This window comes from Leucoraja erinacea, chromosome 8, assembly GCF_028641065.1.
Source record: "Leucoraja erinacea ecotype New England chromosome 8, Leri_hhj_1, whole genome shotgun sequence".
Taxonomy (NCBI): Eukaryota; Metazoa; Chordata; class Chondrichthyes; order Rajiformes; family Rajidae; genus Leucoraja; species Leucoraja erinaceus.
The window spans coordinates 74658048-74678721 of NC_073384.1; the positions used below are offsets into that span (position 1 = coordinate 74658048).

The following is a 20674-nucleotide window of genomic DNA, read 5'->3' on the forward strand; positions in this document are numbered from 1 at the left end:
TGGAGGCCAGTTCACTGGATGTTTTCAAGAGAGAATTAGATATAGCTCTTCGGGCCAATGGAATCAAGGGATTCGGGCCAATGGAATGAAGGGATATGGGGTGAAAGCAGGGACGGGGTACAGATTTAGGATGATCAGCCATGATGGTATTGAATGGTGTTGCTGGCTCGAAGGGCCAAATGTGTTCCTTCTTCACCTATTTTCTATGTTTCTCTGTTTCTATATACAGCATGGAAACAGGCCCTTCATTGCATTGAGTCCACGCTGACCAGTGATCCACACTGAGTGGTTCAGCTGCTGTCACTGATGACCTCAATATATATTCTCAGTTAGAACGAATAAGTTTGTAAGAAGGAATTGCAGATGTTGGTTTAAACAGAAGATAGACACAAAAAGCTGGAGTAACTCAGCAGGACATGCAGCATCTCTGGAGAGAAGGAATGGGTGACGTTTCGGGTCGAGACCCTTGTTTAGAATAAGCTCTGTGCAGCATCCCACACGTGACTTGCATTACTCAATCAATGAAAAAGGTCAAGTAACTAAACTTTTTAACTTTACATCCTGGAGTTTTGTTTCAAAATGCGAACGAGAGTTTTGCTTTAGCAACCTCCAGAAATGTTCATAATCTTCTTGGTTTTTCAGAATCCCACTCTTGACTAGTTGGTCTTGTACTTCCACAATCTGGACAAAAAGGGGAGATAGAAGGAGAGGTTTGTGGGCAAGCCAATATCAACTTTCAATGATTTGTTCTCCAATGTGTTGACCAGTTCTCAAAACTCACCAAAAAGTCCTCAATGCCCAATGCAAGTTTTAAATCTTCATTTAAACATCGCATTAGATATTTACAACTTGTTGGTGTTTTTAGAACTGTTCAAAATCTATATTTAAAAATCATGTACCATGTTATAGGAAAGATAGTATTGTCGAGCTTGAAAGGTTCAGAGAAGATTTACGAGGATGTTGCCAGGACTAGAGGGTGTGAGCTATAGGGAGAGGTTGTGTAGGCTGGGTCTCTATTCCTTGGAGTGCAGGAGGATGAGGGGTGATCTTATAGAGGTGTATAAAATCATGAGAGGAATAGATCGGGTAGATGCACAGAGTCTCTTGCCCAGAGTAGGGGAATCGAGGACTAGAGGACATAGGCTTAAGGTGAAGGGGAAATGATTTAATAGGAATCTGAGGGGTAACTTTTTCACACAAAGGATGGTGGGTGTATGGAACAAGCTGCCAGAGGTGGTAGTTGAGACGGGTACTATTGCGACGTTTAAGGAACATTTGGATAGGTACATGGATGGGACAACTATGAGGGATGTGGACCAAACGCAGGCAGGTGGGATTAGTGTAGCTGGGACATATTGGCCGGTGTGGGCATGAAGGGCCTGTCTCCATACTGTAGCACTCTATGACTCTACTATGTTAAATCTTGCACATGCATCCTTGTGATAACCCACGTCACTGTTAATCTAATGCCCAAATAATGGTTGATCACATTTATTCCCGACCCGTGCTCTCTACTGAGGTACATTATCGAAGCTACATGCAACAGTACTCACTAGTTATTTTCTCACAGGTATACATTGCAGCAATCTGAGCTAGTCTAAGATCATTAAAAAATCAAGCATGAGATACAACTTCAAGATGAAGATGCGGTTGTGATTCAGTGCGTGCTTTGTCCTCACCTACTGAGCTATACAAGAGCACATGCCTAATTTGTTTTTAACAAAACGAGAACAAATAGATAATCTTAATAAATATGGATTCTGGGAAGCAGGATAACTGGTTACACTTGATTTTACATTGAAACAGACCACTCCTGATATGTTGAATAGACACAAAATGCTGGAGTAACTCAGTGGGACAAGCAGCATTTCCAGATAGAAGGAATGGGTGACGTTTCGGGTCGAGATCTTTCTTCAGACAGTCTGAAGAAGAGTCTCGTCCCAAAACGCCACCCATTCCTTCTATCCAGAGATGCTGCTTGTCCCCCTGAGTTACTCCAGCATTTTGTGTCCACCTTCGATATAAACCAGAATCTGCAGTTCCTTCCTGCACACTCCGGACATGTTGCTTTACTGCTTTGGCCAATGTTTTGTCCTTAATCAATATTAATGAATTGTCTGGTTGCTTTATTGATGGGAACTTGCTGGATGCAAATATTCATTGGTTATAAAGTACTCTATGAAATCCAGAGGCCAATGTAATAGAAGTCTATCTATATTTGTTTACTTCAGCAAAAATCTGAATGCAGACAGGAACAGAATGATTGGGAGAGTTTCTAAAATGTATAAGACATTATAAATATTAATTTCTTCTGGGATTATAGTAATTTTGAAATATTTTTTAAAAGTTATAATCAGTTTGATTGCTAAAATCTACAACATATATTTTGAGTTTCTGCAAAGCAGCTATACTTATGAAATTTGAATGACAATTGATTAAAGAGTTTTGAGATTTTTTTTCAGTTAAGTGCTTAAAAAAAACAAAATACCATGTAAGAATGTGACTTTGGAACAGACTTGAGATATTCAATATCGTGACGGAGCGGACAAAATTCGGACTGGTGACCAAGCATTGGCCTTGTACTATTCTGTAAAAAAAAAGACAGAGAGAAGAATGGTCAGTGGTTTTGGTAGCTGAGATATAAAGCACCAGGCAAATGACATGTAAACACTCAGCCACAGGAAGCCATTAACAACACTGGCCACCAATTAGGACCCAGCAGGTAACCTTAACACTGCCTGCTGCTGCTGCTCCACCTCTCCTCCTTTGACATAACTCACCATTTTAACTGAGGAAACAACAGGCTGTTTCATTTATCCAGTAATTTGTACCGAGAGATCCCTGCTGACAAACCTATAAAACTGTTTGTAGTCCTTTTCTGCATTCTTTTCATTACCAACCACAATAAGCAGCAATTACTAGCAGCAAAACAACTCTGCCGCTTACAAGAGAAAGGAAACTGAAGGTTTGGTAATGTCCTCAGAGTTCTCTGAAGTTGTTTAGGCTAAATGCATTTCTCCCGTTTTCTGCATTGTTTATTTTATGTACAATTTTGTTCGTTCACCTGAAAGAAGTATTTCAAAACCATTGACGAAAGTTCACTGTTCGTGGCTTGATATTTGGTTCCATCAACTAAACTATACTATTAATATAAAACAAAAGGACAAAAGTGCTGGAGAAGTCTGAAGAAGGGTTTCGGCCCAAAACGTCGGCTATTTTCTTTGCTCCATAGATGCTGCTGCACCCGCTGAGTTTCTCCAGCAATTTTGTGTACCCTGGAGAAACTCAGCAGGTCAAGCTGCAACTCTGAAGCACATGGATAAGGTACTGACTGACCTGCTGAGTTATTCCGGCACTTTACATTAAAGATCCTATAGCGGAGCAAGATAGACCGCTCCTGCTAAATGCAATGGGCTGGCGTGTAGTACGCAATGGAACGGAACGGAACGTGGGCCTTTTTTCCATCCATTTCAGTAACCCGACCCGACCCGACCCGACTCAACGTTGCAGGGGGCCAGTTTGTGTTAATAAGTTATAATTCTGAAAATGAGGAGAAGATTTTTACCAAAGAACTTTTATTTTTACGAGGATGTTTCCATAACCAGCTTCCGTCTCCGCACTAGTATCTTTGCTCCGCTACGGGATCTTTGGTGCGGAGACGGAAGCCGGTTACGGAAATGGGGCCTAAAATTACCCATGAATCTGCCCATGACCGTACTATGTATTTTTCGTTGAGTGAACAATCTTGCTCACTGGAGGATCTTTGCTTTACATCGACTCAAAACGTCACCCATTCCTTCTCTCCAAAGATGCTGCCTGTCCCGCTGAGTTACTCCAGCTTTTTGTAACATCCTTGGTTTAAACCAGCATTTGCAGTTCTTTGTATCCACTACTATTAATATATTGTTTACATATGCTCATGCTCGCACATGCTTCATAATAGTGTAGCATTAATTGCATATTGATCATAATTTCAAACCTGAATGCAATTAGGTTTGGATTTGCTTGGGTGTAGGTAACATTGGAACATTGGAAAGTGATTCTCAGACAAGAGTTTGTAAATCACTCAATACTTCAGGTCAATGTGTAGTGAAGGAACTGCAGATGCTGAGTTAAACCGAAGGTAGACACAAAATGCTGGAGTAATGCAGTGGGTCAGGCAGCATCTCTGGAGAGAAGGGATGGGCACCGTTTCTGGTCGAGACCCTCCTTCAGACTGAGGAAAGTTTTTCTCAGACTCGGGTCAATGTTTACCTGTTATATTGTCCCTAATTTCAAAAGCCAACAATAGAAGGTAATAAGACGCAATTTTTAAAAATTCTCTGCTCATTTGCAGTAATATGGACATTCATGACTAAACAAATTATTAAAGAAAGCATTTATTTTTAAATTCTGCAGTTGGCCTTATTCATTAAACAAGGCAATTGTAACATACAGTTAAAGCAGTTACAGTCATGCCTTTGATTCTGAAGTTGTGTATTACAACTCAGACGTAGTCTGTACCCTATGCGCATCCAGGACCCACATGATGCATGACAAAGGATGCAAAGAACTACATGACAATAACTGTGGAATCAGGGCTGTCTGCTGCCCTCCAGTGTCAAGTGCAGTGACAAACAAAATTAAATGCTGGGTTTCTTCATCTAAAAGGCCTGTCCCACTTAGGCTATTTTTTAGGCGACTACAGGAGACTAGACTGCCGCAACACGGTCGCCAGGGTGTCGCCTGTATGGTCGTGAGTCGTCTCCTCAGTCGCCCAAAGAGTCGTCGCGTCTTTCTGGTCACCGCTGGATTTTGAAATGTTCAAAACGTTTCGGCGACAGTCGACGGCCGTGGACTTGATGTAGCTTGACTTCTCCTGACGTAGGTGCTGTTGTACGTTGTCGCCAGGATGGCGTAGGTTGTCGTCACGTGACGTACGTTGTCGCTGACTTCGGTGAATTCCATTGTCGTAGTCGCCGATAATCGCCTAAAAAATCGCCTTTAGTGGGACAGGCCCAGTAGCTAGGATGTTATTCCCTAGCCTCCGCTCAAGCTCGTAACAAGTCGAATTGATTAAACTTAAAAATAATTCAACTTCTTGTTCATTGTGTCATCGACTTTCATTCTTTGAAAATGAAAACAAATTGGAGACTAAAATGAGAATGAAACAGAAATTGCTGCAAGTAGACCAGGCCAGGCAGCACTTGCACAGAGATAACATTTCATAGAGTCATAGAGTGATACAGTGTGGAAACAGGCCCTTCGGCCCAACTTTCCCACACCGCCCAACATGTCCCAGCTACACTAGTCCCACCTGCCCACGGTTGGCCCATATCCCTCCAAACCTGTCCTATCCGTGTACCTATCTGTTTCTTAAAAGTTGGGATAGTCCCTGCCTCAACTACCACCTCTGGCAGCTTGCTCCATCACCCACCTTGTGTGAAAAAGTTACACCTCAGATTCCTATTAAATCTTTTCCCCTTCACCTTGAACCTATGTCCTCTGGTCCTCGATTCCCCTACACTGGGCAAGAGACTCTGTGCATCTACCCGATCTATTCCTCTCATGTTTGAAGGCAGACCCATTGAATGTTTCCAGACGGTTTTTATTTCATCTTCCATTCTTTATCTCTTGTCCCACGGGCCATTCCCCCATGGACTAGAACTGAAAGGTGAGTTCACTTCAGGGTAGTCATCTCATCCCACCAATATCGGACATGAAGAAACTGCCCGCTGCACCTCCTGCTCTCTCATTCATGTCCTTTCAGATTACAAAGTTGTTTCCATTGCCATGTGGTGCCATTAATAGGTCTGACAGACATCCCCTTGAAGATAGACACAAAACGCTGGAGTAACTCAGTGGGACAGGCAGCATCTCTGGAGAGAAGGGATGGGTGATGTTTCGGTTAGAGAACCTTCTTCAGTATCGACCCAGTATCGACCCATTCCTTCACTCCAGAGATGTTGCCTGTCCCATTGAGTTACTCCAACACTTTGTGTCTATCTTCGGTGTAAACCAGCATCTGCAGTTCCTTTCTACACATTCCCCCTGAGGAGGCAATCACAATGAATATTCTGCATTCACTGGTCTGAAGCATCTGCAGACCCAGGTGAACTGCTAGGAATGAACAGTGAGGGAATCGATATAGTGGGAGGGAACTGCAGATGCTGGTTTACACCAAAGACAAACACAAAATGCTGGAGTAACTCAGCGGGACGTCAGCATCACTGGAGAGAAGGAATGGGTGACGTTTCGGGTGGAGAAACGTCTGAAGAAGAGCCGGAGACCTGAAACGTCACCCATTCCTTCGCTCCAGAGATGCTGCCTGTCCCGCTGAGTTACTCCAGCATTTTGTGTCTGTGTTCAGTGAGGGAATTGATCCTTGATCTGGTGAGGGGAGCAAGAGGAATGGTCTGGAATGGTAAAATGGCCCTATGGCTGTGGAATCCAGGGACCAGGTGCTTGGTGTACAGGGATTCGACCAAACGGCAAATGTTTGACCAAACGCACAAGATGCTGAGATGAAACAGCTAATGTCAAACACCACCATTGTAGGCTGGATATCAAATGATGATGAGACGCAGTACGGGAAGGACATTGAGAAGCTCGTGACCTGATGTTGAGGCAACAACCTTTTTTGCCACCTCCAGCAGGATCCACCTGTCCTAATACCTCCCCTCTCAACTCTGTCCAGGGACCCCGACAGTCCTTTCAGGTGAGGGAAAGGTTCACCTGCACCTCCTCCAACCTCACAGTATTCACTGTTTTTGTAGGTGTGGACTCAGTATACATGTATAGTGACAATAAATGGCATATATCAGACGCAGTACAGGAAGGACATTGAGAAGCTCGTGACCTGATGTTGAGGCAACAACCTTTTTTGCCACCTCCAGCAGGATCCACCTGTCCCAATACCTCCCCTCTCAACTCTGTCCAGGGACCCGACAGTCCTTTCAGGTGAGGGAAAGGTTCACCTGCACCTCCTCCAACCTCACAGTATTCACTGTTCTAGCCTTGGCATACGCGATCACCTACCTGGTTGCCAAACACTTTAACTCCCCTTCTCATTCCCACACTGACCTTTCTGCCCTGGGCCTCCTCCACTGTCAGAGTGAGGCCAAACACAAATTGGAGGAACAGCACCTCTTATTTTGTTTGGGCAGTTTACAACCCAGCGGTATGATAATTGATTTCTCTCATTTCAACCCTTGCATCCCCTCTGTCTCCTGATTGTAATTGTGCATTGACTTACCGCTGACTGGTTAGCACGCAACAAAAGTCTTTCACTGTACCTTGGTACACGTGACAATAAACTAAACTGAACTGAACTAAACTGAAGAAAACATTAAAGGAAGAGCCCACAATACTGGAGTTGAAGCAAAGGTTCTATAACCCCATGAACAGGGCACAATTTAAGAAGATGAATTATCAAAGTGCTGCACAAAGTAGGGTGATGTTTATTTTAAACACGTTAGTTCCCCTTATATGTATCAATCAATCAACCTTTATTGTCATCTTGCAAAGCAACAATTGTACAGTGTAAAATGAGAAGACATTTCCCAGGGAATACCGGAGCATCGCAGATATAACTTGAACATTTCACACATAATAACAATAAAAACAATCCAGTCCCTGATAAAACAGTACGAATAGTTAAAAAGTGCAGGTAAAAAACAGCAACATTAAAATACAGTCAAAAGTCATAAAATATCCAGGGCAGCTGATTTAAGTGGCCAGTGGCAGAGTTATTAAATTGTCAGTGCAAAGCAGCAGAATCAGGAGGAATGACTTTAGCAGCCTCACAGCCTGTGGCAGGAAGCTGTTTAGCAATCTGGTTGACCGGGCTTTGATGCTACGGTATCTCTTGCCTGATGGCAGGAGATCCAGGTGTGTGTGGAGGGGGTGCAGTCTATCCTTAGCTATTCTCAGTGCTTTTTTCAGACAGCGGCTCTGGAACAGTTCTTGTACCGAAGGTAGGGAGACGCCAATGATCCTCTCTGCTCCCCTCACTGCAAGGAACTGTAGATGCTGGTTTAAACCGAAGATAGACACAAAAAGCTGGAGAAACTCAGCGGGACAGGCAGCATCTCTGGAGAGACGGAATAAGTGATGTTTCGTGTTGAGACCTTTCTTCAGTCTGAAGAAGGGTCTCGACCTGAAACGTCACCTTTTCCTTTTCTCCAGAGATGCTGTTCCACCTGCTGAGTTACTCCAGCTATTTTGTCTTCCTATCCTTCCCCTTGTCTTCTTTGTCGCATATCTGTTGGTCTGCAGTTAATTTAATCTCTGGAACACAAATCACTCATAGAAAATTAACACAAAATACCTTTTCGATTCACAATAATCAGCTCAATTAAATCTCTTCCATGAACGTACCCCTTTCATAAATCCTGTAATTACAAGTTAAGTTAACTATGTGAATTATATCGTTTCCCTCCATTGACTCCATTTATACCTCACGCTGCCTTGGCAAGGCCAGCAGCATAATCAAGGACTAGTCACACCCTGGCCACTCCCTCTTCTCCCCTCTCCCATCGGGCAAAACGTATAGAAGTGTGAAAACACACACCTCCAGATTTAGGGAGAGTTTCATCCCAGCTGTTATCAGGCAACTGAATTATCCTACCACAACCAGAGAGTAGTGTTGACCCTCAGACGATCCTTAATCGGACTTTACTGGCTTTACCTTGCACTAAATGTTATTCCCTTATCATGTATCTATGCACTGTAAATGGCTCGATTGTAATCATGTATTGTCTTTCCGCTGATTGGATAACACGCAACAAAAGCTTCTCACTGAACCTCGGTGCACGTGACAATATACTAAACTCAAACTGCACCTGTGTAACTGTAACCTTATCTTAGTGACTGGCACCCTCTGCTGGATTTATACCTAATATATTTTAACACATACAAACAATGGATCACAATTGATTTCAAGTGGATATTGATCCAATTATGGCTCATAGAAAAATAGCAGTCTGTTTCAAAGCAGGTTGTTCCTCATTGATTTTCAGAGGAAATCAGATGCTGTGTAAAATGAGCTATAAATGTGCCATTTATTTGTTGTTTCCACTTGACTTTTGCCAGTATCAACCCCAATAATTCCCACATTGTGGATGTGGGCAGAAAGAAGTCCAGCACCCACCCGACTTGTACATACCAGATGACAGAAAGACTTTGGGGTTACAGGATTCACACTGCAGGGAACCCAGTCTCTGATTTACAGCAAGAAGGAACTGCAGATGTTGGTTTAAACCACAAGATAGACACAAAACGCTGGAGTAACTTTGCGGGACGGGTAGCATCTCTGGAGAGAAGGAATTCCTTCTGTCCCACTGCCTGTCCCGCTGAGTTACTCCAGCATTTTGTGTCTATCTCTGATTTACAGTGATGAGTCAGAGTACTTTAGACTTCATAGATACAGCGTAGAAACAGACCCTTCAGTTCACTGACCCATACGCGTTGACTAGTAATCACCCCGTACATTAGCACTATCCAACACACTAGGGACAATTTATAATTTAACGGAAGCCGTAGAACTTAAGAACTTACACCCAGAGAAAACCCACACGATCACAAGGAAAACGTACAAACTATGTACAGACAGATTGGCTACGGGTGGTGTCTGTACAGAGTTTGTACTTTCTCCCCGTGACTTGCGTGGGTTTGCTCCGAGATCTTCGGTTTCTTCCCACACTCCAAAGACGTACAGGTTTGTAGGTTAATTGGCTTTGGTAAAATTGTAAATTGCCCCTAGTGTGTGTAGGATAGTGTTAATGTGCGGGCATCGTGGTCGGAGCGGGCTCAGTGGGCCGAAGGGCCTGGTTTCCGCACTGTATCTCTAGACTAAACTAAAATAAACAGCACCTGTAGTCAGGATCGAACTCTGGCGCTCTAAGGCAGCGCTCTACCGCTGCGCCAACGTGCCATCCTGGATGAGGTGGAGCAGGAGTAGAGGAGGAAAATTGATCACCTGATTGAATGGTACCAAAACAAGGGAAGAAGGGACTGAAAGCCATGGCCAGAAGGTTCAAGAACAGGTTCTACCCAGCAACTATCAGCCTCTTGAAAACGCTGCACAACACTAACCACTACCTCAGCAACTTGATCTTCTATGGACTGTATTTTTGGTTGTACTAAGGATTGCAGTTCTACACTATTATGGTTACCTGGTATTACTGGTATTAGTTTAATATATCATTGATTATTGTATATTTATTACATTAACGGGCCTGCTAAGCTGCACCAAGTAATGTCCTGGTTGGGTTGCTCCTGGGCCTGGCCAAGCTGGCCATCCGCGAGTCACGGCGCCAGGCGGCGGAGGGCTCTACCCGTGCCGGCTGCCTGCCCCTTTTCCGGGGTTACGTCCGTGCCCGGGTACTGTTAGAAAGGGAATATGCCCTGTATGTGGGCACCCTGAGGGAGTTCCGGGACTGCTGGGCTCCGCAGGGTGTTGAATGTATCCTCAATAAGGATTGTATCATAGTTGTATAGTAGTTTATTACGGATATATGTTTGTATTGTATTATGGTGGTGGGTTCTGGCTTGTTTTATTGTTGTGTAAATATTATTTTTTAATAATTGAATAAATCTTTTGATTTAAAAAAAAAAAAAAAAAAAAAAAAGTTGCACCAAGGAAGAATTTCATTGATCAGTTGCTGGTACACGTTACAATTTCGTGACTTGCGACTCTTACAAGGTACGTGTCTGGTGGTCCAGCCAAGCTTCTGCTTGTTTCCAAACCTCCTCTACGAGTCGTTAAGTGTATGGACTTAGTTTAGTTTAGTTTAGAGATACAACACGGAAACAGGCCCTCCAGCCCACCGAGTCCACACCGACCAGCGATCCCCGCAATTGTAAGTTAATTGGCTTGGTGTAAATGTAAATTGTCCCTATTATGTGTAGGATAGTATTAATGTGCAGGGATCGCTGGTTGGTGCAGACTTGGTGGGCCAAAGGGCCTTTTTCCACGTTGTATCTCTAAACTAAAAAACTAACCTGCAGATGGAGTTTAATGCTGATAAATGTGAGGTGCTACACCTTGGCAGGACAAATCAAAATAGGACGTACATGGTAAATGGTAGGGAATTGAAGAATACAGTTGAACAGAGGGATCTGGGAATAATCGTGCGTAGTTCCTTGAAGGTGGAATCTCATATAGATAGGGTGGTAAAGAAAGCTTTTGGTATGCTAGCCTTTATAAATCAGAGCATTGAGTATAGAAGCTGGGATGTAATGTTAAAATTGTACAAGGCATTGGTGAGGCCAAATCTGGAGTATGGTGTACAATTTTGGTTGCCCAATTATAGGAAGGATGTCAACAAAATAGAGAGAGTACAGAGGAGATTTACTAGAATGTTGCCTGGGTTTCAACAACTAAGTTACAGAGAAAGGTTGAATAAGTTAGGTCTTTATTCTCTGGAGCGCAGAAGGTTAAGATAAGATAAGATAAGATAAGATACATTTATTGTCATTTGGACCCCTTGAGATCCAAACGAAATGCCGTTTCTGCAGCCATACATTACAAACACATAGACCCAAGACACAACATAATTTACATAAACATCCACCACATTGCTGTGATGGAAGGCCAAATAAACTTATTTCTCCACTGCACTCTCCCCCCCCCCCTCCCCCCCCCCGATGTCAGAGTCAAAGTCAAAGCCCCCGGCTGGCGATGGCGATTGTCCCGCGGCCATTAAAGCCACGCCGGGTGGTGCGAGGTCGCACACCGGGTCTTGGTGTTAGAGCCCCCGGCGTGCGCTCGCAGAGTCCCGCGGCCATTCCAAGCCGCGCGGGGCGGTGATGTTAGGCCCCGCTCCAGGAGCTCTTCAACCCCGCAACTCGGGCGGGAGAAGTCGCCGTTGCAGGAGCCCCGAAAAGCGGTCTCCCTCCAGGGAGCCACGGGCTCCCGGTGCCGCCGTCCACAGACCCGCAGTTGGAGCCTCCAACTCTCCGGTCGGGCCGCAGCAGCAGCAGCAGCAGCAGCGCTCCTCCACCGCTCCACCCGCTCCGGACTCGGCCAGCTCCACGAAGGTGAGTAGGGCACCAGAGTCCCCGGCTTCTTCCTGTTGTAGGTCGCTCCACGTTGCGGCCCCAACGACAACGGAAACCCGACGAGAAAAGGTCGGGTCTCCCGTACAGGGAGAGATTTAAAAAGTTTCCCCCCCCCCTCCCACCCCACCCCCACCCCCCCCCCACACACACACACCCCAACATAAAAATAACAAAAACTACATAAAAACATAGACAGAAAATAATAAAACGCGGACAGACTGCAGAGGCCGCTGCTGGCCAGAGCCGCGCCGCCCACCGGAAAATTGGGGGACTTGATAGAGGTCTTTAAAATGATGAGAGAGATAGACAGAGTTGATGTGGACAAGCTTTTCCCTTTGAGAATAGGGAAGATTCAAACAAGAGAACATGACTTCAGAATTAAGGGACAGAAGTTTAGGGGTAACATGAGGGAGAACTTCTTTACTCAGAGAGTGGTAGCGGTGTGGAATGAGCTTCCAGTGGAAGTGGTGGCGGCATGTTCGTTGGTATCATTTAAAAATAAATTGGATAGGCATATGGATGAGAAGGGAATGGAGGGTTATGGTATGAGTGCAGGCAGGTGGGACTAAGGGAAAAAAGTTGTTCGGCACGGACTTGTAACCATATAACCATATAACAATTACAGCACGGAAACAGGCCATCTCGGCCCTACAAGTCCGTGTGAAACAACTTTTTTTTTTGGTAGGGCCGAGATGGCCTGTTTCCGTGCTGTAATTGTTATATGGTTATATGGTTACAAGTCCGTGCCGAACAACTTTTTTCCCTAGTACCAGCTAGTAATCGATAAGAGGGTTTGCTCAAGATCCAGTAAAGGAATACTACGCCTGATTCCTAATTTGATTTGGGCTCCTAGAAATCACACCTAGTGTAATTTTCTCCTGTTGCCAGAAACTGGCTTCATCCCAACGCTTTGCCAGAATCTGAAGGAGGGGCTCGACCAGAAACATCACCTTCTCACCAGAGATGCTGCCTTGTCCACTGAATTACTCCAGCTTTTTATGTCTATCTTCAGTGTCAACCAGCATCCGCAGTTCCTTCCTAACAAGCTGTAATGCGGTCCAGAACCACCTGGTTTACCAGAAAATGTTCCATGAGAACTTCTCATCTCAGAAACCATTGACAATTTAAAGCACAATTCTAAGGACAAAACATTGACATCAACTGCAGAATGTTGACTTTGCTGCAGGTTATTAGCAAGAGGTTGGTCAGCGGTTTCATAGTATTTAATTCTTAAATAATACTAAAAACTCTACAATTCATTGAAATATTCCTTTCAAAGAGTACATGGCAAAGTATGAGCATGGCTGTTCTCACCGCAAAATGCTCTTTATTTATACATACCCGTCCAATCTTCTGCTTCTCGGATTTCTGCTGGAAATGAAGATCACGTTCTTTGATCTCTTGCCGCTGCTTCTGGACCTTCTTGCTCAGTAAATCCTTGTAGTGCAAACGCAAGGCCTTACACAGCCTGTACATGTCCTTGTAGATCTCCAGGTAGTGCTAAATAATGAGCAAGAATCACATTACAAGGAGGTCTTAAGATATCTCAAATAGATGGTACATCGCCTAATTCTTGTCAAGCAGGAAAACATACAGAGACGGTTTATGAGGATGTTGCCAGGACTAGAGGGTGTGAGCTACAGGGAGAGGTTGAGTAGGCTGGGACTCTATTCCATGAGTGCAGGAGGATGAGGCGTGATCTTATAGCGATGTATAAAATCATGAGAGGGATAGATCTGGTAGAAGCACAGAGTCTCTTGCCAAGAGTATGGGAATCCAGGACCAGAGGACATAGGACGGAGCGACCGCAGGCTGTGAGACTGGGCCCGCACCTGTCCTCCACTATCACCCTGAGCACCGGCACACCACAGGGCTGTGTACTAAGCCCCATGCTCTACTCCCTCTTCACACACGACTGTGTTCCTGCATTCGACACCAACACCATCGTGAAGTTTGCAGACGACACAACAGTGATTGGGCTGATCACCAACGGTGATGAAACAAAATACAGGGCGGAGGTGCAGAACCTGGCGGACTGGTGCACACGTAACAACTTGTCACTAAACACCTCCAAGACCAAGGAGCTGATTATTGACTTCAGGAGGTCCCACAATGGAGAATACGCCCCAATCTCCATCTACGGGGAAAGTGTGGAGAGAGTGTCCAGCTTTAAGTTTCTGGGCACACACATTTCAGAGGACCTCACATGGTCCACCAACACCGCTGCGCTGGTCAAGAAGGCACAGCAACGACTGTTCTTCCTGAGGACATTAAAAAAGACTGGTCTGCCCCAACAGCTGCTGACAATGTTCTACCGCTGCACCACAGAGAGCATATTAACGTATGGCATCTCTGTGTGGTATCTCAGCTGCACGGAGGCGGAGAGGAGAGCTCTTCAGCGTGTCGTCCACAGAGCGCAGAGGATCATTGGGACAGAGCTACCAGCCTTGGAGGGCATCTACCACACACGGTGCCTCAGGAAGGCCGTCAGCATCCATAATGACTCATCACACCCTTGTAATGGACTGTTCGAACTACTTCCATCCGGCAGACGTTACAAGGCCTTCTACGCCCGAACCTCTAGACTCAGAAACAGCTTCATTCCCAGAGCTATAGCGGCTCTGAACCGGCCCTGCTGAGCTCCCCCACCCCCCCCTGGTCACGTCGCACAGTTCATTTATTTATTTATTTTTTGACATCGGTTGGAGCTGCATACTAAATCTCGTTGCACATGTGCAATGACAATAAAATATATTATTATTATTATGATTATTATTATTATTATTATTATTATTATTATTATTATTATTATTATTATTATTATTTAAGGTGAAGGGGAAACAATTTAATAGGAATCTGAGGGTCAACCTTTTCACACAAAGGGTGGTGGGTGTATGGAACAAGCTGCCAGATGAGGTAGTTGAGGCTGGGACTATCCCAACGTTTAAGGAACAGTAAGACAAGTACTTGTGGGATATGGACCAAATGCAGGCTGGTGTAGCTGGGACATGTTGGCCGATGTGGGCAATTCTGACTGAAGGGCCTGTTTTCACGCTGTATCGCTCTATGACCATAACATTTGGCGTTTTTTAAACATAGATTTCATGTTATTATGGTAATGTGGCACACAAAATGATTGTTTAACAATACTATATCATCAATGAGTAATATCCAAGGATGAAGCCAACTTCAAGAAATAGATTGAATACATTACAACACTTTCCACGATGCTGAGAAAGTCGTGGATAGCACGTACAGCGAGTTGGTCACACCGCAGGTAAAAGGTAAGAGGACAGAAAGGGGAACGGGTGGCCAATAGCCAGCAAAGCAGTAGGCAGGTAGTGCAGGAGTCCCCTGCGGTCATCTCCCTCCTAAACAGGTATACCATTTTGGATACTGTTGAGGGAGATTGCTCATCAGGGGAAGGCAGCAGCAGCCAAGTTCATGGCACCATGGGTGGCTCTGCGGCACATGAAGGGGGGAAAGAGTGGAAGGGCAATAGTAATAGGCGATTCAATTGTCAGGGGGAATAGATAGGCGTTTCTGCGGCCGCAAACGAGACTCCAGGATGGTATGTCGCCTCCCTGGTGCAAGGGTCAGGGATGTCACTGAACGGCTGCAGAAACTCTTTAGATTCTGGAGTAGTTCCTGAGGACTGGAGGGTAGCTAATGTAACCCCACTTTTTTTTAAAAAGGGAGGGAGAGAGAAAACAGGGAATTACAGACCAGTTAGTCTAACATCGGTGTGTGAGAAAATTCTGGAGTCAGTTATTAAAGATGGGATAGCAGCACATTTGGAAAGTGGTGAATTCATTGGACAAAGTCAGCATGGATTTATGAAAGATAAATCATGTCTGACGAATCTTATAGAATTTTTCGAGGATGTAACTAGTAGAGTGGATAAGGAGAACCAGTGGATGTGTTATATCTGGACTTTTAGAAGGCTTTCGACAAGGTCCCACATAAGAGATTAGTATACAAACTTAAAGCACACGGTGTTGGGGTTTCAGTATTGATGTGGATAGAGAACTGGCTGGCAAACAGGAAGCAAAGAGTAGGAGTAAACGGGTCCTTTTCAGAATGGCAGGCAGTGACTAGTGGGGTACCGCAAGGCTCAGTGCTGGGACCCCAGCTACTTACAATATATATTAATGATCTGGATGAGGGAATTGAATGCAACATCTCCAAGTTTGCGGATGACATGAAGCTGGGGGGCAGTGTTAGCTGTGAGGAGGATGCTCGGAGGCTGCAAGGTGACTTGGATAGGTTGGGTGAGTGGGCAAATGCATTGCAGATGCAGTATAATGTGGATAAATGTGAGGTTATCTACTTTGGTGGCAAAAACAGGAAAGTAGACTATTATCTGAATGGTGGCCGATTAGGAAAAAGAGTGATGCAACGAGACCTGGGTGTCATGGTACACCAGTCATTGAAAATAGGCATGCAGGTGCAGCAGGCAGTGAAGAAAGCAAATGGTATGTTAGCATTCATAGCAAAAGGATTTGAGTATAAGAGCAGGGAGGTTCTACTGCAGTTGTACAGGGTCTTGGTGAGACCACATCTGGAGTATTGCGTACAGTTTTTGTCTCCTAATCTGAGGAAAGACATTCTTGCCATAAAGGGAGTACAGAGAAGGTTCACTAGACTGATTCCTGGGATGGCAGGACTTTCATATGAAGAAAGATTGGATAGACTTGGCTTGTACACGCTAGAATTTAGAAGATTGAGGGGGGATCTTATAGAAACTTACAAAATTCTGAAGGGGTTGGACAGGCTAGATGCAGGAAGATTATTCCCGATGTTGGGGAAGTCCAGAACTGGGGTCACAGTTTAAGGATAAGAGGGAAGTCTTTTAGGACCGAGATGAGAAAATCATTTTTTACACAGAGAGTGGTGAATCTGTGGAATTCTCTGCCACAGAAGGTAGTTGAGGCCAGTTCATTGGCTATATTTAAGAGGGAGTTAGATGTGGCCTTTGTGGCTAAAGGGATCAGGGGGTATGGAGAGAAGGCAGGGATGGGATACTGAGTTGGATGTTGAGCCATGATCATATCGAATGGCGGTGCAGGTTCGAAGGGCCGAATGGCCTACTCCTGCACCTATTTTCTATGTTTCTATGTTTCTATGTTTCCTTAAAATGAGTTGCCTTAATTCTGAAGAATGGTCTCGACCTGAAACATCACCTGATCCGTCTCTCTATGAATGATGCCTGACCCCCAGAGGTACTCCAGCATTTTGTATCTATATTGCCTTAGGTTTTGTCAGTGCTTTATACAAGATGAGGGCCCTTGCTTTGCTGTGTTTACTAATGCCAAGCCAAGATATATCTTCATTCCTTTACTCTCCCAGCTTCTATACTAAGAAACCTCTCCTTTTCGGTGATTTTAACCACTAATTTGACCTTTTCACTAATATTCATATCACATTTCAATTGTTGTCTCCTTGGTCACTTGAATTGACTGAATCAAAATAAAAGCATTGACAGGAACTACAGATGCTGGTTTGAACCGAAGAGAGCCACAAAATGCTGGAGTAACTCAGTAAAGAAGAGTCTCGACCCGAAATGCCACCTATTCCTTTTCTCCAGAGATGCTATCTGACCTTTCCATTCACTGTGTAGGTCCTGCCCATGTTAGTCTTCCCAAAATGCAACACCTCACATTAAATTCCATCAACCATTCCTCAGCCCACCTGGCCAATCGATCAAGATCCTGCTGCAATTTTTCACAACCGCCTTCACTATCTGCAATGCCACCCACGTTTGTGTCATCCACAAACTTTCTAATCTTCCCGTGTATGTTCCCATCCAAACCATTCACGTCGATGACAAACAGTAACGGGCCCAGCACCGAACCCTGAGGCACACCATTAGTCACATGCCTCCGGTCAATGAAGCAACCTTCCACCATCACACTCTGCTTCCTTCCATGGAGCCAATTTTCTATCCATTCAGCTTGGATCCCATGGGACCTCATTTTCCAGAGCAGCCTACCATGCAGAACCTTGTCGGATGCCTTACTGAAGTCCATATATACAACTACTACACACATGAATTCTATTGGAAAAGCAGGTACATAATCTGTTGATTGTACATGCCTTCCTATGTTATTTGCTGTGACATAGAATATAGCCTGTGCGGACATGGTGTCGAAGGATGAAAAGCCAAAGCAAAGAAGTCGAAGCCAAATAGCCGAATGGAAACGTAGCCGAAACGCCAACGAACCGAAAGAGCGGGACGCCTAAAAGCCAACTGACTGAAAGGCTGCATCACCTAAAAGCAAACTCACCGAATGGCCGTTCTGCCAAAACGCCACCTAACGGAAAGGCTGCACCGCCTACAAGCCAACTAACCGAATGGCCGCTCTGCCGAAAAGTCAAACAATGGCTTGTGTGGGAAAATGACCCCCACCCTTCCGTCTCCACCAGCCAGTGATGTGATGGACGCGGGGGTCTGGAACAATCGCTGACAAGTCCTGCCCCCCAGGTGACGTCATGTCCGTTATTTGACTTTTCGGCAGAGCGGCCATTCGGTGAGTTTGCTTTTGGGCAACGCAGCCTTTCGGTTCATTGGCGTTGTTTCGGCTTTGTTTCCATTCGGCTATTTGGCTTTGACTTCTTTGCTTCAGCTTCTCGTCCTTCGACGCCACTTCTCTGGCAAGGAGTCCTCGCCTCCCAATGATGACCCCCCTTCACCCTTCTTCAATGTTCCCCTTCCTCATGGACTCCCCTGCTGGACATTTACATTCTCTGAACATTTCTATTTCCAACTGCTGCCACATTATCAACTGTCTTCCCTTAATCAGTTCAATCTCACCTTCTCTGCCAACCCTCTGCTAATTCAGCAACCAATATAGTGATCAAACCCGAGGTGTCTCACTTTACCCTTCCATATCTCTGCATCTCCTTCCACCCTCTCAGTCTGAGGAAGGGTCTCGATCCAAAACGTCACGCATTACTTCTACCCAGAGATGCTGCCTGTCCCACGGAGTTACTCCAGCATTTTGTGTCTATCTTTGATGTAAACCAGCATCTACAGTGCCTTCCAACACATCTAGTCCCTTTACTCCTCCACTCCCCACCGGGAAGGTCTCGGACAGAGATCAAAAGAGTTCCCCTCTACTAACATTCTCCTCTGCCTGGCGGAACTTGTTCTCATCCTCAACAACTTCTCCTTTGACTACTCAAACTTTCCTCAAGTCAATGGTGTAGCCATGGACATTTAGATGCCTGCCTTTTAATGCTTACGTTGAACAGTCCTTGTTCCGAAAATACACTGGCAACATCCCCTAACCTTTTCTCTACTGCATCGATGACTGCTGCAGGGCTGCCTGCATGTGAGCAGAACTCCTTGATGCCATCAACTTTATCGTTAACCTCCCCTCAAACTCAAGTTAATTGGAAGCAGAATGTTCTCTCTGGGGAGCAAGAAGATGGCAGAAGATCAGCATGTCAATGGAAACTTTGGCAAAATCATCATCCTCAATACTGACGAGGACAAGAAGAATCTCAACCCGATACGTCACCTATAGCTTTTCTCCAGTGATGCCGCCTGTCCCGCTGAGTTACTACAGCATTTGATGAGGACAATATGGCTTCAGTAACTTTCTGTTGTATTGTTCACTGTAAACCAGGCCAGTTCACCCAAGAAACAGGGTAAAGCCGCAAAGATATATTTGAAGAAAAAAAATGGCCAATATTCAAAGTTCAATGTTCAAAGATAATTAGGGGTGGCCTGGTGGCACAGCGGTAGAGTTGCTGCCTTACAGAGCTTGCAGCGACGGAGTTCCGGGTTTGATCCTGACTACGGGTGCTGTCTGTACGGAGTTTGTAGATTCTCCCCGTGACCTGCGTGGGTTTTCTCCAAGATCTTCGGCTATCTCCCACACTCCAAAGACGTACAGGTTTATAGATGAATTGGTTTAGTATAAGTGTAAATTGTCCCTAGTGTGTGTGGGATCATATTGGTGTGCGGGGGTCGCTGGTCGGGGCGGACTCGATGGACTGAAAGGCTTATTTCCGCTCTGTAACTCTAAACTAAAGTACTGATGCAGAATACCTGTTCCCGAAGGGCCTTCCTTGTGGCTTTGACATTACCAACGTCTTCATCATCGTTTTCATCTTCATCTTCATCCAGTGGGGGCAATCTTTTATATTTGCTTGGGTCCCTTTTGTGTGGATTAGTTTGTTGACCTTGGTCACCCTGCACAAAAACAATCACTGCAAATTAGAGCACATAGGAACCTTTTATTGGTCGAGTCCTCAAATTATGTGCCTTTTCAAATAATAAAAACATATTAAAGGTGCAGACTCTGAGAGAAAGTGGGGCCACCCACTATTAGAATTCAATAAGCAGCCTGTGGTTGGTGTGGGTCCTCGGCACCATCTTCACTGATCGACGTGAAACTCGACTTAAAAATATAATGATAGACTAAAGGGCCTGTCCCACTGTACGAGATAATTCAAGAGTTCTCCCGAGTTTCCCCTGATTCCAACTTGGAGAATTACGGTAATAGCCACTCGTAGGTACTCAGGGCTCCGTGGGCATTTTTCAACGTTGAAAAAACTTCACGAGTCTTCCCGCGCTTCCCGATTACCTGCCGTTAGCGTTACGGGCCGCTAAGAGACGTCCCGA

The 20674-nt window shown here is 45.0% G+C and overlaps 1 protein-coding gene across 1 annotated transcript in view; it reads right to left on the reverse strand.

The window, feature by feature from the left end:
* Window positions 1–20674, reverse strand: part of si:ch211-130h14.4 (uncharacterized) — a 118186-nt gene that overhangs the window by 64238 nt on the left and 33274 nt on the right. Inside the window, exons 3-6 of the mRNA XM_055639991.1 lie at window positions 20099–20242; window positions 13384–13542; window positions 2489–2587; window positions 546–681 (exon numbers count right to left, since the gene is read on the reverse strand). Coding sequence (XP_055495966.1) covers window positions 546–681; window positions 2489–2587; window positions 13384–13542; window positions 20099–20242 — 538 coding nt within the window. The remainder of the gene's footprint in view (window positions 1–545; window positions 682–2488; window positions 2588–13383; window positions 13543–20098; window positions 20243–20674) is intronic.